The sequence below is a fragment of the Musa acuminata genome, chromosome BXJ2-11 (genome assembly GCF_036884655.1).
Source record: "Musa acuminata AAA Group cultivar baxijiao chromosome BXJ2-11, Cavendish_Baxijiao_AAA, whole genome shotgun sequence".
NCBI classification, from domain to species: Eukaryota; Viridiplantae; Streptophyta; class Magnoliopsida; order Zingiberales; family Musaceae; genus Musa; species Musa acuminata.
This window is the reverse complement of record NC_088348.1, coordinates 19203835-19222127: the sequence shown is the minus strand read 5'-3', so window position 1 is coordinate 19222127 and position 18293 is coordinate 19203835. Positions and strand designations below refer to the sequence as shown.

Genomic DNA, 18293 nt, shown 5'->3' with positions numbered 1-18293 from the left:
CATATATATACATATCCTTGATAATTTCAACCACATTATGATCACAAAAAATTTAAAAATATTTTAACTATGTAGATATCATTATAATCCAAAATTTTCAATATCAATATTACTTAGTCATGCTTAGTCTTTTTTTTTATGGATGTTAATGATACTGATATATGTGACTAATCTTAATATTTGAGAATATATATATATATATATATATATATATATATATATATATATATATATATATATATATATATTTACATTACACACACGATTGACCAGCATTGTTTAATATCAATATTATTTAATCATACTTAAAGTAGGATCAAGATCGAACACTACAATATTATGCAATTAAAATCTAAACAACAAAATCTTTGGATATAATATAATAGCAGTATGCTAATTTACGTGATCGGTTGGGGATGCATGCGTAGTTATACATGTCTTGAACTCCACGTTCTTGCGGTTAATCCAATGCGAGAAACCACCAACAACCTTCTCTATAAGACAACGGTTGCTTCATCCCGTGTTCGTTTCCTGGATTTTGTGTTGACGACGCTCGCTCGTTCGCTCGCCATGCAGGCGCCCCAAGTAGGCGACTACCACGGGCCACAACCAGTTCCGCCGGTGGCCGTCGCACCCGCGGCGTCATCAAGCTTCAGAAATGACGTCTACCCGCCGGCCTTTGCTCCTTCCACCCTTCGAGCTCAGCCTCCGTTACCTGCACCGTGGTCCACCGGCCTCTTCGATTGTTGCGACGACGTCGGCAACTGTAAGCCATCCTACTTCGATTATTGCTGTCTTCCGATGTGATATCCCTCTCCCTCTCTCTACTTATTGTCATTTGCGAGAACGTATGCAGGATATCTCTTCCATCCATGCTTCTTGTTACCTTTCAGAATGTATGCATGATCCCTTTCTCTCTCTCTATCGTTGCTTCTTACTGTCTGCTTTACTGCATGCAGGACCTCTCTTTCTCTCTGTCTACTACTTGATATCTACGTTTGCAGGGTCTCTCTCTCTCTCTCTTTTTATCTTTCATCTACTTCTTGTTATCTACCATAATGTATGCATGATTTGTCTTTCTTCTGATCTGTCAATTGTTCAGGGAGATAAATGTTCGGTATATCTCTTGCAGGCTGCGTGACTTGCTTCTGCCCATGCATCACCTTCGGTCAGATTGCGGAGATTGTCGACGGAGGATCCGTCCGTAAGTCCTTCGTCGAGAACACACACACACACACACACACACACACACATATATATATATATATCCTGTCTTACCGGATAGATATGATTGGTGTGAAGCATGCGGGGCAAGCGGTGCGCTCTACGCGTTGATGTTATGCGTCACCGGCTGCGCTTGCCTGTACTCGTGCTTCTACAGGTCGAAGATGAGAGGGCAGTTGTTCTTGGAGGAGAGCCCCTGTGCCGACTGCGCCGTCCACTGCTGCTGCGAGTCATGTGCCCTGTGCCAAGAGTACAGGGAACTCAAGATTCGTGGGTTCAACTTGCACTATTGTCAGTTCATTTTTTTTTTCTCCTTTTGCTTCTTCTTTCTCTACTTCTTCCTCTACTTCTACTACTACTGCTACTTCTGCTTCTTCTACTTCTACTACTAGTGCTGTCCCTTTCGCAGAAGCATGATTAAATTGACATCTAACTTTGTACGCATGATATCTGGATGTGGTTGACATATTGCAGGGTTGTTGCATGGTAACCTGCAGGTGCAGAATGCGACCTTACCTCCGTCCGTAGAAGGTGGAATGCAGCGTTGAGAGTTGGGAGTGGACCAGTTTCCTTCTTCATTGTGTGACGTCCATGCGATAGGTTGATAGCTTCATTCATGAAATGTTGTCATTCTGGGTAGCGTGTATCTGAATACATTGGCTATATTTGTGCCTCTGCAGTTAACCCTAAGAATTACTCGACCTAAATCTGCTTATACTAAATGTACATATTGAATATTTTTCTCTAATAGCTATAATTCATCTCACATCATTTATAAACACCAAACCGAAAAGAAAAGTTATTATCCTTGGAAATTGTTACAACATAATATATATTGTTGGTTTCCTTCTAACAACTTAAGTCTTGAGATTTGTGGTAACTTAAATTTTAATCATGATATTAGTATTTTTCTTATTAATATTTAAATAATACTTGCAAATATGCAACATGCACATACGTTTGTTTGGTCGCTAATCCCACTGAGAGATGTTAGAACTAATGTATGGTGGGTCTTCTAATAGTTTAAATTCTTTAAGTATGGTAGCTCAATAAAAAATTGTTAATTAGAATTAGTGATATATGGCACTAATACTAATGCAAAATACTAAATGTAGTAATATTCAGTCATTTATGTGTTCCAAGAATCATATATATGACTGTATTAATATTCAGTCATATATATATATATATATATATATATATATATATATATATATATATATATATATATATATATATATATAATTGTGAAAGGTAATAAATATATCATTAGGTAATTTATCGAAAAAAACTCCCATATTTGTTTTTACCTATATTTTTTTATTTGGACTAAAGTACCTTTAGTGTTTTGCTTGAATGACATCGAAACTCAATCAAAATGTATGAATCAATTCTTTTCCCCTTCTCCTTTGTCTCGTTCACTAACATCTATATATATATATTTTAGATTTTATGAATGAATGTATTTTAATTTGTTTCCAAATATAATAGAGTCAACTACAATCAGACCATCACCAATCTACTAAAATATCATTCTAACATCACTGATAATATTTTTTATATTTTTATAATATTTTCGGATAAATAATTATTTAAATTTAGATTATTTTTTATAGCATACGTGAATGAATGATTTTTAGTTTATTTTCTAGTATAATAGGATCAACTCCAATCAAACCATCTCAGATTTTTAGAATTCTACTAGAACATGATTCTAATAAGAATTATACTAATTTTTATATTTTATGATAAATTTTACAATTATTTTTATATGAAAAATAGTATATATTTTTCATAGGTTATGTGATCATGTGCATTCAGTTCAATTTCAAGTGTAATGAGATTTTTTTTAGGTAAATTGTGAGGAGGAGGTAGAGAGAGGGGGAGGGTGAGGAAGAGAAAGAGAAAGCCACCAAGGATGAGGGAGATGAGTGGGAGGAGATAATAATAGAGAAAAAGACAGAAGATAAGAGGGAGGCGGAGATGGTAGACACGAAAGGCGAAGAAAGAGAGATAAACAGAGGTGAAGGAGAAGAAAAGAAAGATGTCGAGTTAAAAGGGGGAGGAGGAAGAAGAGGTAGAGGTAGAGTTGAAGTGGGAGGAGGAGGTTTTAGAGATTTGACTTAAACTGGATTGAACCCTTCAAAATTTTGTAAGAGCAAAATTAGTATTTAGAAAAAAAGCATCGTCTCCAAGTAAAAACGATCAAAAGGGGCACCATCCAATAAAAAACAATTATGAGGAGCTTTATTTGATAAATTATCCTATAATCTTCTTCTAGCTTCCCATTAACATTATAGTTTCATAAGAAATTAGACAAAGTTTAATTGATGAAACCATGAAAATATGGATATTAGAACAAGGATTCACCGACCTTAATCAGGTTCATGTATAAGTAGAGGTTTAGCAACATATCACCACATGCATGTATCTTGATATGGTTACAAGGATAATTATTATATCCGATATGCTAATTAGGGTTAGTTTAGTAATTGTAAATTACAAGTAATTTTGACTTAGTCAATAATATTTAATAATTTTACATCCGGATATGGAGACTTAGATGATATCTTAATTGGATTAGAAATATGAATTAAATATAAATAAATAAATAAGAATTCTTAATTTGATTAGAATTGAGAACGCTAAGGAAGATATCCTCGTATTCTCTTGTTGGTGTGTTCTCTTTCATTGATATTTACTTCAATTAACATTTTCTTCGTGCATGTTACTACGATCTACAAAGTTATTAATATGATTAGATCGATCTATTACATGGCTTATTACTTAAAATCAAACACTATGAATTCTTAAAAGAAACTTTGTAATATAAATTCACTTAGACCTCTCTCAAATATTTGTTTATATCTGTTGAGGTTAGATCATGGGAAACATGACTGCTAATTATGATTAAAAAAGAGGAGTTGCAATGCAAACAAGTAATGGGAAGCTGATAGGGATTGATCTGTAAATCTATGATTTCTAGGGAATGATGGGTAAAACCGAAGACCTCTTAGTAAACAAGGGCTGATCTGTAAAGACAAGGGACCTAAGTAATGAATGAACTTGAAGGGACTGATTAGTAATTTGACTATAAATTCTGTATCTTAAAAACTGATTTTGATGATTTATGTGTCGTTGGATTCCTTATAAGATTTATGATCTGTCTATGAAATTTATTTGTTTATCAATATTTTATTTAATTCGACTTAATAATTTGATCCTTCATTAATACATTATTCATGAGAAGAATTGTGGAATCTCATTTACATAAAAGTACGTATTTATAGAATAAGTGTTATTTATTGATTTCGAAAGATTTGAAATATATTAAAGTTTTATAACAATGATTCACTATAATTATAATTTTTAATTAAAATTTTATGAGACTTTTGTTACTCCATCAGTTACGGGGCTAATGCAGATCTGATTTCATAAGACATTAATTAAAGATTACGGAACTAAATACAAAAAACCACCAATATATCTAACTCATATTGGTGAAATTACATGAGAAACATAAATGTATGCCTCCATAGACTTTTAAAGAGAATATAATATTCTCCGTGTACAAGTTAGTTCATAACGACGTGCTAAAGGCAGGTTTATTATAAGGTCTCAATTAAATGATATTAAACTTCTTCACTCTGTATGCAATAGAAACAATATAAACCTTAAAGAAGGCTATCTCCACATGTATGCATCTTCACACGGTTACAAGGATAATGTAAGACCTAAGGCAAGGTTTATACAATTTTACTTATATGATATTTAAATCCTTCACTCTTAATGCAGTACAAAGAACAATATAATGCATAAGAAAAACCTTTGAGGCCTAACGAATGACATTCAATTCTTTCACTAATGAATCATAATAGACATGTTATCAATTGTGTACATTGTCCATGAAGATTGTACCTCTATCTCTTGATCATTTTCTTGGAATTATAATTTATATTTGATTGCTAGATGGGCACCAATCATAGCACGGGCCTAACACATCATCTATGTTCTTAGCAAATAGTGATGATAAGTATACACTTGCAACAGTAGAGGCAAGCCAAACCGATATTATCAATATTTAGTACATAAAAAGCATCAACTAATTTAATTGATAAAGATTTTAATAATTTATCCTAAAATTCTAAGCTCGAATCTCATATTCGACATTTACTCTTTACACAAAAAATAAAAAAAAATTCTAGTACATGGCCGAGCTTAAGTCACTTGTCATATGTTCTCTCTCAAAAGATTGTGGATATAAAAAATTCATAAAATCAGAATAGAGAATACATCTTAATACTAAAAGTTTATATTAAATATAAAATTAACCAGATATCTTAGACTTTGATTTTAGATCCATATTATCTTTTCTCTAAAAAAATATGACATTAATCATTTATTTAGAGAGAGAGAGAGAGAGAAAGACTCAATTTTGATTTCAATAATCATGAAAAATTATTATCTTAACAATGATTCCTAAGCTAAAATTATATTTAATCATAAATTTTAATTTAATATTCTAACACTCAGAGAACGTTTGACTCCATTCTCCGATAGCCCACTAGCCACCTCTATCTTCATTCTTCTTCTCAACACCGAGATTGCTCCCTCTCTCTCGATTGTCTCTAAGTAGTCATAAAATGTCTTGACAAAATGAACCAGCTATTCTATCTCCATCCTTCCTTTGAGATTGCTCTCTCTCTCTCTCTCTCGACACTCTTTAGGTGGTCACAAAATGTCTTATCAAAATGAACCAGCCATTCTTATCTCCATCCTTCCTCTCAACATCGGGATTGCTCCCTCTCCCTCGATTCTCTCTAGGTGATCACCAAATGCCTTGTCAAGATGAATCAGCCACTCTAACTCCATCTTTCCTCTTGATATCGAGATTTCTACCTCTCCCTGGACGCTCTTTAGGTGGTCACCAAATGTCTTGTCATGAACCAAGCTGTGGCGGAGGTCATCCTCGAGCGTAAGCCAAATATCGAGAGTAGCCCCAAGCTCCTTGATCTCATCGACGACTATCCCAAGAATGGCCATAAGACCCTCACCTTCTTCACCATCCTCAAGTAGTGCCTCAAAAGAGCCCGCCATAGCCAGCTCATCAACTAACTATCAAATACCTCAAAGTTAAAGATCGAACTCTAAACCTCATTTCGTTCGTCCATTTATTCATAAGACCTAATAATGCTATGCAACACAACAACTGTAGCTCTTTCGATTTTCTTACAGCACTTATCAACTTGCTCCCCCAAATCCTCCACGCTCTGTATGAACATGCACCTCCAACTTCTTGCTGGTCTCCTTGATCCCAATCTTAACTGCCTCCACATTTTTGATGGCAGAGTCAACATTGTGTGGCAGTGAGGTTATCTGGTTTTTCAAGTTGTCGATCATTACTCGGACGTTGTCCAACTCTGGAGGATTGGGAGCAGCAGGTTGATAAGTACAGCAGCAGCGGCGATAGCAAGAGATCGAGCTCGGGCTGTTGTGTTGTAGAGGATTATTAGGTCTCCTGAATAAATGAATGGATAAAGTAGGCCTCTCTCTTAATTGGTAAGTTGAGACTGATCTTGCTTTCATTAATCATGTTAACTCTATATATGTACATGTTCATTTTAGTTCTTATAGCAAAAGAGTAGCTTCTGTGAAGCTAATCATTTAGTGGTTGAAGCTAATCAGATGATAGTATTCATTTTAGTCAATGTTGTATCACGTTATATGTTGCTTAAACATATTTCTTGATAGTTACTGACATGAATCATGTCACTGGGTTAGATTCACTCTCTTCTTTTATTTTCATGTTTATGATAACTAGATCAAGGTGTTCTTGTTCTTGATGCATAGATTTGTATGCTTAATTCAATATCTCAACATTCCACGTAAGCTGTTGGAAATAACCTGTTAAAGCGGAATAATTCTTTTCCCTCTTTATGTATCAAAATAGTTTTCTCATCAAAATATCAACTTGATATCAAAATATAAATATCAACCAGAACAGCATAAACAATAGAGCAATAAATGAATTAGTGAGACTAAATTTTTAATGTGGAAAACCTAATACGGAAAAAACCACGGGACCGTAATCCACCTCAAACTTCTAGATCATATATCTTGGCTCAATAATAGCATATCTTCATAGAAAAGTATCTCAAAGAGGGTAAACTACATATCGCCATAGTTCGCTGCGTGCTCTCGCTACACCTCTCCTTGCTTTTAATTGCTGATTTGAGCTTATAGCCCTAATTGTCTAGGCCCACATATAGGCTGGACACTTATATGGTGGGTTGTACTGTCGCGACTCGAGTCTGATGAGCCAACTGGCCAATAACTCCATTTGGTCCTTTAACCACAGACCAAAATGCTTAAGCGGGTGTTAACGTAATATACTCATCAGGCCCTTATAAGCTAATCATACATATTGCCCACTTCCGATGTGGGACTAATGGGATGTTACATGTACTAAGCCCGCTCTTCGCCTATATGCTTCAAGCTTCTCGTTAGCCAAAGACTTTATTAACATATCTGATCCATTCTCATTGGTATGCAACTTTTCCAACTATAATTCTTTTAACTCAAGCACATTACGAATCCAGTGATATCTCACATCAATATGCTTGGATCTATAATGGTATGTTGAATTCTTGGAGAGGTGAATGACCCTCTGTCACAGTAAACAGTATATGCCTCATGTTACAAACTCAATTCCTGCATAAACTTTTTCATCCATAAAGCTTCCTTGTAAGCTTCAGTAATTGCTATGTATTCTGCTTCTATGGTTGATAGAGCAATATAATTCTGTAACTTAGATTGCCAAGAGACTGCTCCTCCTACAAATGTCATCAAGAATCTCGAAGTGGACTTCCTGGAATCAGTATCACCTGCTATATCTGTATTTGTGTACCCTTCTAACATAGGTTCATTATTGCCAAAACATAAACATAACCTGGAAGTACCTCTTAGAAATCTTAATATCCATTTCACTACTGCCCAATATTCCTTTCCAAGATTAGAGAGAAATCGACTAACAACTCCAACTGCATGAGCTATATCTGGCCTAATACAAACCATAGCATACATCAAATTGCCTACTGCAGATGAGTAAGGCACTCTGGATATTTCTTCTTTTTCTTTCTCACTTGTAGGATATTGTTTCGAACTAAGCTTGAAATGACTTGCAAGACTACTGCCCAATATTCCTTTCTAAGATTAGAGAGAAATCGACTGACAACTCCAACTGCATGAGCTATATCTGGCCTAATACAAACCATAGCATACATCAAATTGCCTACTGCAGATGAGTAAGGCACTCTGGATATTTCTTCTTTTTCTTTCTCACTTGTAGGATATTGTTTCGAACTAAGCTTGAAATGACTTGCAAGTTGAGAACAAACTGATTTGACTTTACTCATGTTAAATCTTTCAAGAACCTTTTCAATGTAAGTCTCCTGACATAGCCAAATCTTTCTTTTCTTCCTATCCTAAAGAATCTTCATGTCAAGTATTTGTTTCATCGATCCCAAGTCTTTCATGGCAAAAGACTTAGCTCTCCTTTAAGCTTTTCAATTTTACTAGCATCATGGCCAACAATCAGCATATCATCAACATATAGTAGTAGAATAATAAAATCATCATTTGAAAATTTCTTCATAAACACACAATTATCAAATGTGGTTCTATTATACCCTTGGCTCATCATAAAGGAATCAAACTTCTTATACCATTTGAGTCCATATAAGCTTTTCATAAGCTTACACACTATATTTTCTTTTCCCTTTACTTTAAAACCTTCTGATTGCTCGATGTAAATTTTTTCTTCTAAGTCACCATGAAGAAATGCTATTTTTACATCAAGTTGCTCAACTTCTAAATTCAAGCAGGCAGCCAAACCAAGAACAACTCGGATAAAGGACATTTTCACCATAGAAAAAAATATTTTTTCAAAGTTAATATCTTTTTTCTTATTGAATCCTTTCACAACTAGTCATGCCTTATATCTTTATTGTGAGCTATTATTTTCAGTCTTCAATTTGTAAACCCATTTATTCTTGGGAGCTTTCTTCTCTTTAGGCAACTTTACCAAGCCATGGGTGTGGTTCTCAAGCAAGAATCTCATCTCTTCTTGTATGACTTTAACCCACTTATTCTTATGCTCATGTAGAATAGCTTCTTGGTAAGTTTCTGGCTCTCCCCTATTAGTAAGCATAACATACTCATATGGAGGATATCCGGTAGATGGTTGTCGCTCTCTAGTGGATCTTCTCAATGGAATCTCAACTGGTGGTGGAGGTGCTATTTCAGTTGGTTCAGCATCATCAACTATATAAGTATCATCACTTGCATTCTCACTATAATCTTCTTGTTCAACTCTCCCATAATCATTATGAACTACAAGTGAACGAGCTAGACCTAGACTCCAAGGAATATAAACAGAGGTTTTTGGCTTCTCAACATTATTATCATCATCAAACAATTGGTCTTCAAGAAATACAACATCTCTGCTTTTGATAATCTTTTTATTTACTGGATCTCATAATTTGTACCCAAACTCTTCATGGTCATATCCCAAGAAGATACATGCTTTTACCTTATTATCAAGCTTGGACCTCTCATCTTTGGGAATATGAACAAATGCTTTACACCCAAAGACTCTCAAGTGATTATAAAATATATCTTTTCCTTTCCATACTCTCTCTGGAACATCACCTTTCAAAGGAACAGATGGAGAAAGATTTATCAGATCAACTGTAGTTCTCATAGCCTCCCTCCAAAATGACTTCGGTAACTTGGTGTGGGAAAGCATACACCTAATCATTTCTTCAATGGTTATATTCATCCTTTCTGCCACACCGTTCTGCTGAGGAATTTTAGGAACTGTTTTCTCAAGCCTGATACTATGGAACCTGCAATAATTCTCAAAAGGACCCTTGTACTGTTAGGACCAGAGTGGCACTAAGAGGGGGGGGGGGGGGGGGGGTGAATTAGTGCAACGGTAAAGTATGATAAACTTTCGACAATTTAAACACTTTCAGAAACTTCGTACGATAAAAGCAACGTTTCGTTTGAAACCGTTTCGATTGTGTTTTAACTTGAAGGCAGTACGCTATTGAAGGGGTTTGCAGTAAGGTAATAGCAGGAAGTAAATGCAAACCAGAGAAGACAGTAGTTTATAGTGGTTCGGTCAATCGTGACCTACATCCACTCCTCCGATTCCTCTTCCGTCGAGGCCACCGGCATCCACTAATGATCTTCCTTTACTAGGTGAAGATCAACCTCCTTCATACACCCCTCTTACAACCTCTTACAAGTGGTTCACCATTTTATAAAGATTTCAATGAAAAGAAAGGAGGTGAACACTCAAGCTATTGAAAACAAGACTTTTCCTAAAGCTTTTCTCAACTTCTAGCTTCTCAAAAGGTTGTTTTCGCTACTGAGAAATGAGGGGTATTTATAGGCCCCAAGAGGATTCAAATTTGGACTCCAAATTTTGAATTCTCTTGGGTTTCCGAGGTCGGCGGTGCCACCGCCTATCAGTGGCGGTGCCATCGCCTGTTAGTGTCTGACACTAACAGTGGACTAGCGGTGCCACCGCCCAGTCAAGCGGTGCCACCGCTCAGGTCTAGGGTGCTGGGCGGTGCCACCACCCAGTCTAGGCGGTGCCACCGCCTAGGCCAATTCAGCTCACTGGTTGGGCTCCAAACTTGGCCCAAACCAGTCCGAACTTGGGCCCAATTGACCCCTACTTGGGTTATAGGATTAACACCTAATCCTAACCCTAATTAACGTGCTAACTACGAATTTAAAGACATTTTCTAAGCTATTACAAATTCCATAAGTCAAGACTTCTTCCGGTGAGCTTCCGGCGAACTTCCGACTGTCTTCCGATAAAATCTCGGAAACCATTATGCGGACTCCCGGCAAGCTCCTAGACTTCATGATTTGATCTTGGCGAGTTCCAACGAGCTTCTTCGGCCAACTCCGATCTTTCTCGGCGAGCTCCGCGAACTTCCAACGAACCTTCCGGTGAGCTTCCGAAAAACCCTTCGGCAAGCTCCTTACTTATTCTTGGCTAGTTCCGGCAGCATTCCTGACGAACCTTCGGACTTCCGTCGAACTCTCGAACTCACAACGAATCCTTCGTGCTTGACTCTGACACTTTGTTTTGCTTTATGTCTTCATCGTTATCGTAGTTAATCCTGCACACACAAGCAAAAACTCTACTCCGATCTAGACAATTATTACAACGCGAATTGACATTCTGTTGCCCGGCACGTCATTGGTTGGCGCTTCGTCCGATTCTTCAGCGCATCGTCCTCTCTTGCGGCTTGTTGCCCAATCGACGGTTGACCTCCGCAACCCCGATATCCTTGGCGCAATTCCGCTCTCCTTGGCTCGATGCCCGACATCCGAATCGTTCAGCCATCCAATATCTTGACGTGATCTCTTCCGACGCAACGTCAATTCCTCCTGGGTTAACCGTCTAATCCTGATCGAGTAGACCTACATCACTCAAAATGCAGTTAAACATCTAAATACAATTAATTAGTTTCATCATCAAAATTCGAGATTCAACAATCTCCCCCTTTTTGATGATGACAACTAATTGATGACTAACGGAGTTAACCTTAACTCCCCGGAGTTTAACTAAACTCTCCCTATCAATATGTCATTGATAGAACACTTGGATTATTCCAAATCCAAGTAACATTCATCACATGTTATGAAAAACATTTAAACCATCATGCAAATATATATAAAATATTGAATTCAATGCATGAAGTCATCAATATACTTCTCCCCCTTTGTCATCAACAAAAAGGAGAAGTTCCTACTCTTACGTGTTTAGAGAAAAAAAGTTCCATACATTGCATGAAAAACATAGTATCAAATTTTATTGTCATGCAATCTAGCAATTAAAGATGTGTAAGTTTAGCATGTTTGTTTTTCTTGAGATAACAACTAATTGCTTCTCTTTAGACTACAAGCTAGCAATTTTCATGATATGCAAGTTATAAGCTAGCAAATTTTTTGCTTCCTTTGTAATGTTTGAGCTAACAATTTTGCTTCCGTAGCATGTTTTGTATTTTGAGATAGGCAAGATAGCACATTTGCAAATTTTTTGTTTCTTAAGATAGGCAAGCTTGTGATGTTTAAGATAGCAAGCTCTTTCTTCTCTTTTGAGAAGTGTTATTTTTGCTTTCTTAGCAAAATGCCAAACTACCAAGAGACAATGTTTTACATGAGGCAAGCAAACAATTTGACAAGTGTTACATTTGCATCTTCTCTTTAGATGTGCAGGAAAGTAAATAATTTTTTACATTTTCTTGACATTTCAAGCTAGCAATTTTCAGTGATGTTCAAGATATCAATTTCTTCTCTTTTGAGAAGTGTAATTTTTTGCCTTTTTCTTGAATTGTGCTAGCAATCTATCTCCCCCTTTGTCATTGTCAAAAAGAAGGGAGAACTCAATGGCTAAAAATTTCAACCATTCAACAAGCCAAAATGCAAAGAATTCATGAAAGATATCAATAAGGATCAATTCGTGAATACCAAAGATATGATTCATGGTTCATTAAAATTCTTCTTAACAAGTTCACGATCAAGATTCATATAATTCATAATAAAGCAAATTGATGTACAATCATCACACAAGGCATACAAGGCAAAGAAATCTTGTTATTTCTATATTATGAAATATATGATATCAAGGATCATGATTCATTTGAAAATATATAGCACAAAGAGAAACTTGAAACATTCTTATCAAGATCACATTTTAAAATATTCCAAGTATCAAGATATCAATATAACACTTCATTGAATTCTTAGAAATAAAAAGAGAAGTTACACTTCATTTGAAGCATTCCTTTTTGATAAATGGAGGGAGCATAATGAACGATCTTGATTTATAAAGAACTTCATGTTATAATTATCAAGATCATGATTTTAATAATTATTTTCTTTAGCAAAGAATCACAAAAACACTTTATTTTTGCATAAGAAATCTCATTGTATTATGATTTATAAATTCTTTCTCTACACATGAATCATAGGAGATATAATAGCAATGATATCATGATTCATTTGGTAATAAATAGCAAGGAGAACAATTTGTTTCATGCATAAGAAATCTCAATAAGATCACATTTCACAAGAAATTTTAAGTTTCAAATATCAAGTAATCATCATGTTTCTTCTTAAGTCAAGATGTCAAGGGAAAGTTCATGATTTAGTTAAAACAAAATTTCATTCAAGTTAATAAAAAAAATCATAATCAAATTATCATTTTTGAGATTCATAACATGAATAACGTTATTACTATTTCATCAAAATCAATTTCGAGATTCACACAATATAATGAAATCATTAATCTTGATAAGATGGGAAAAGCATTTTCTTTTTAAGTGATTCTTTTAACACATCAAAAAAAAAAAAAAAAAACTCATTCATAATTCAAGTGATTTACAATATATCATAAATGAATTTATCACTTGTATTTCATCAAAATTGAGAACTCTAGAGATAGAAAATGATTGAAGCATTTAACATGATTGAAGCATGATTCATATTTAAAATGTATCTTATATCGTAAATACGAATCAAGCATTTGTCAAATCTGAAATCATCCTCAAAATTACATTCAATAAATTCATATAAGCATAGATTTATTGAAAAATCAATATGATAGAGGATTACTTTTCATTTTTATAAATTTCTATTCATGTGATTTGCATCTTATGAGCATGCCTTTGCCCCTTTTTTTTAAAAAAAAAAAATATCAACATTCAAAATAGAAGGGTAAATTTCATAAAATAAATTATCAAGCATGATTCCATGATAACATCCTTTTAATATCTTGATATTCATTATCAAGTATGATTTCAAAAAGTATGTTCAAGAGAAATCATTAAGACCAAATGCATGATATACTCATTTATTTTCAAAATATTCATCATGTTTATTTTTATGAGATTCACAAGATTGGTAAACTAAATTCATTAATTTTAATAGGATATAAAATTCATTTCCATTTCATACAATTGATTTCATGTGAGGGTGTTCAAGTCTTTTTGTGAAAACATGTATCATCATTTAAAATCAAAACATAAGTTTCGTTATAAAGCCGTCAAGACCAAACACATCAAAAATAAAACATCATGATATCACATTTATCATCAAAAGACTATCAAGAAATTCATACATATATGTACATGCACTATGTCATCTTAATATGTCATGAGAATGTCATCTTAATTCGTCATAAAAATGATTAAACCAAAAACATGTTAATCCAAAATGAGAGTATCAAATCAACATTTACTTCAAAAACTCATGCATGACATAAAATCATCAAAATACACATGCATGGATTAATCCTAAGCATTATCACATATCATATAACTATCATCCATAATGTTGCATACATCATTCAACATTTCAAAAATGAAACCTTAGCAATATACTTTTCATGATCAAATTTTTTAATTTTTCAAAGATGCTAAAAAGAAAAACATGATATAATTTTTGAAAAATAATTTTTTTATTTCCTATTCTAAAGTAAGCACTCATGAAAGACTTCAAGTAATTTCAAAATAATTCAAGAGAGTTGAGTTACTTACCTTGTAGTCGAAGCCCGTCAAAGCCCAATTCGTCGTTTCACCTTTGGAAGTTCTTGATTCATCCTTGGGTGCCTTCCTTTTCTTTGGCCTCTTCCTCCGTTCAAGTTCATTGTTTATTTTAGATTTTTGTTTAATGAACTTATTAAGAGTTAGTGTTCGAAGTTCAAGTTCATCATTGTCCTCATCACTTGAGTCATCGCTCAAGTGGTATTCATTTGTCCGGAGTTCCAAATCCTTCCTATTCTTTGGAAGGTGGTTCAAGTGTTCATTGTGTTCATCATGTGCATTGCGCACCATTTCATATGTCATCAATGAGCCGATAAGTTCTTCAAGTGGAAAAATATTTAAATCTTTTGTTTCTTGTATTGCCGTTACTTTTGATTCCCAAGCTTTAGAAAGTGATCGTAAAACTTTACTAACAAGTTCAAAATTCGAGAAACATTTGCCAAGAGCTTGTAAACCATTGACGACATCCGTAAAACGGGGGTACATATCAACAATGGTTTTGCTCGGCTTCATTCGAAAAAGCTCGAAATCATGCATTAAAATGTTGATTTTCGAATCTTTAACTTTAGAAGTGCCTTCGTGTGTGATTTTAAGAGTGTGCCATATGTCGAAAGCCGTTTCGCACAAAGAAACCCGATTGAACTCATTTTTGTCCAAAGCGTAAAATAAGGCATTCATAGCCTTTGCGTTTAAAGAAAACATCTTCTTCTCCAAATTATTCCAATGGTTCATTGGAAGAGAAGACATTTCAAATCCATTTTCGACTATGTGCCATAAATTCAAATCTAAAGAAAGTAAGAAAACTCTCATTCGAGTTTTCCAATAAGTGTAGTATGTCCCATTGAAAAAGGGAGGACAAATGAGAGAGTGACCCTCTTTAAAGCCGTAAAGAGCCATTTCTATTTGGGTGTTAAACCAAAGTAGAAAAACGTGGCTCTGATACCAATTGTTAGGACCAGAGTGGCACTAAGAGGGGGGGGGGGTGAATTAGTGCTACGGTAAAGTATGATAAACTTTCGACGATTTAAACACTTTCGGAAACTTCGTACGATAAAAGCAATGTTTCGTTTGAAACCATTTCGATTGTGTTTTAACTTGAAGGCAGTAAGCTATTGAAGGGGTTTGCAGTAAGGTAATAGCAGGAAGTAAATGCAAACCAGAGAAGATAGTAGTTTATAGTGGTTCGGTCAATCGTGACCTACATCCACTCCTCCGATTCCTCTTCCGTCGAGGCCACCGGCATCCACTAATGATCTTCCTTTACTAGGTAAAGATAAACCTCCTTCATACACCCCTCTTACAACCTCTTACAAGTGGTTCACCCTTTTACAAAGATTTCAATGAAAAGAAAGGAGGTGAACACTCAAGCTATTGAAAACAAGACTTTTCCTAAAGCTTTTCTCAACTTCTAGCTTCTCAAAAGGTTGTTTTCTCTGCTGAGAAATGAGGGGCATTTATAAGCCCCAAGAGGATTCAAATTTGGGCTCCAAATTTTGAATTCTCTTGGGTTTCCGAGGTCGGCGGTGCCACCGCCTGTCAGTGTCTGACACTGACAGTGGACTGGTGGTGCCACCGCCCAGTCAAGCAGTGCCACTGCCCAGGTCTCGGGTGCTGGGCAGTGCCACCGCCCAGTCTAGGCGGTGCCACTGCCTAGGCCAATTCAGCTCACTGGTTGGGCTCCAAACTTGGCCCAAACCAGTCCGAACTTGGGCCCAATTGGCCCCTACTTAGGTTATAGGATTAACACCTAATCCTAACCCTAATTAACGTACTAACTACGAATTTAAAGACATTTTCTAAGCTATTACAAATTCCATAAGTCAAGACTTCTTCCGGCGAGCTTCCGGCGAACTTCCGACGGTCTTCCGATAAACTCTTGGAAACCATTCTACGGACTCCCGGCAAGCTCCTAGACTTCACGATTTGATCTTGGCAAGTTCCAACGAGCTTCTTTGGCCAGCTCCGATCTTTCTCGGCGAGCTCTGCGAACTTCCAACGAACCTTCCGGTGAGCTTCCGAAAAATCCTTCGGCAAGCTCCCTACTTATTCTTGGCTAGTTCCGGCAGCATTCCCGAGGAACCTTCGGACTTCCGTCGAACTCTCGAACTCGCAACGAATCCTTCGTGCTTGACTCCAACACTTTGTTTTGCTTTATGTCTTCGTCGTTATCGTAGTTAATCCTGCACACACAAGCAAAAACTCTACTCCGATCTAGACAATTATTACAACGCGAATTGACATTCTGTTGCCCGGCACGTCATTGGTTGGTGCTTCGTCCGATTCTTCAGCACATCGTCCTCTCTTGCGGCTTGTTGCCCAATCGGCGGTTGACCTCCGCAACCCCGATATCCTTGGTGCAATTCTGCTCTCCTTGGCCCAATGCCCGACGTCCTAAGCGTTCAGCCATCTAATATCCTGACGTGATCTCTTCCGACGCAACGTCAATTCCTCCTGCGTTAACTGTCTAATCCTGATCGAGTAGACCTGCATCACTCAAAATGCAGTTAAACATCTAAATACAATCAATTAGTTTCATCATCAAAATCCAAGATTCAACATATACTCGCCACCATTATCTGATCGAACTCACTTTAGCTTTTTATTAATTTCTCTTTCAACACTGACATGATCATCAATAAAAGTAATAAAATAAAGAGCACCTCCAAAAGTTCTATTTTGCATAGTATAAACATCAATATGAACTAAATCAATAACATATAATTTTTTAGATGGTTGATATGTATGAAAGATAACTCTATGTATTTTTCCAACTAAGCAATAATCACAAGATTTAAAAGATATACCTTACAACTTTAGTAAGAACCGCTTTCTAGCAAGAGTTTGAAGTCCCTTCTCGCTGATATGACTAAGCCTCTTGTGCCAAAGATCTATATTTTCACTTTTCTGAATTGCATTAATCTCTCCTTTGTGTAGCTTAGCTTCCATGACATAAAAAGAGTTAAGCTTCTTTCCTCTTGCCACAATTAGAGAACCTTTAGTGAGTTTTCATTTACTTTCACCAAAATAATATGCAAAGCCCTCATTATCAAGTCTTCTTGTAGATATCAAGTTAAGACGAATATTTAGAATATGCGTTACATCTTTGAGTATCAATTTGCTCCCAATATTGGTCTCTAAGCAAATATCTCCAATACCCACAATCTTAGATGTACCACTATTTCCCATTCTGACATTACCAAAATCACCAATAGTATAAGATCTAAAGAAATCACCATGAGAAGTGACATGAAATGAAGCACCAGAGTCAATTACCTAGTTACTATCCTGAGCTGTAAGACTGACATAACCGTCATCACAAACAATAGTGATATCACCTTCAACAGCAATTGTATTAGTCTCTTTCTCATTTTTTTTCCTTTCATTCTGTTCTCGCTTCCAAAACCTACACTCTTTCTTCATATGACCTGTTCTGTTACAATG

General features: G+C 35.7%; 1 protein-coding gene across 1 annotated transcript; it reads left to right on the top strand.

Moving 5' to 3' along the window:
* The first annotated feature begins 420 nt into the window (after nt 1-420).
* LOC135627535 (cell number regulator 2-like) lies at nt 421-1772 on the top strand. Its single transcript, XM_065133660.1, has 4 exons — nt 421-766; nt 1133-1204; nt 1303-1515; nt 1699-1772. The coding sequence occupies exons 1-4, from the start codon at nt 421-423 to the stop codon at nt 1770-1772; spliced, it is 705 nt and encodes a 234-aa protein (XP_064989732.1).
* The last annotated feature ends 16521 nt before the right edge of the window (nt 1773-18293 follow it).

What these genes read in the sequence shown, in the direction of transcription:
- LOC135627535 (XM_065133660.1), top strand. Translation starts at nt 421, where the DNA reads ATGCGTAGTTATACATGTCTTGAACTCCACGTTCTTGCGGTTAATCCA. An exon ending in TGTCGACGGAGGATCCGTCC is followed by an intron (nt 1,205 to 1,302) that starts GTAAGTCCTTCG and finishes ATTGGTGTGAAG; the next exon opens with CATGCGGGGCAAGCGGTGCG. An exon ending in TGGGTTCAACTTGCACTATT is followed by an intron (nt 1,516 to 1,698) that starts GTCAGTTCATTT and finishes GACATATTGCAG; the next exon opens with GGTTGTTGCATGGTAACCTG.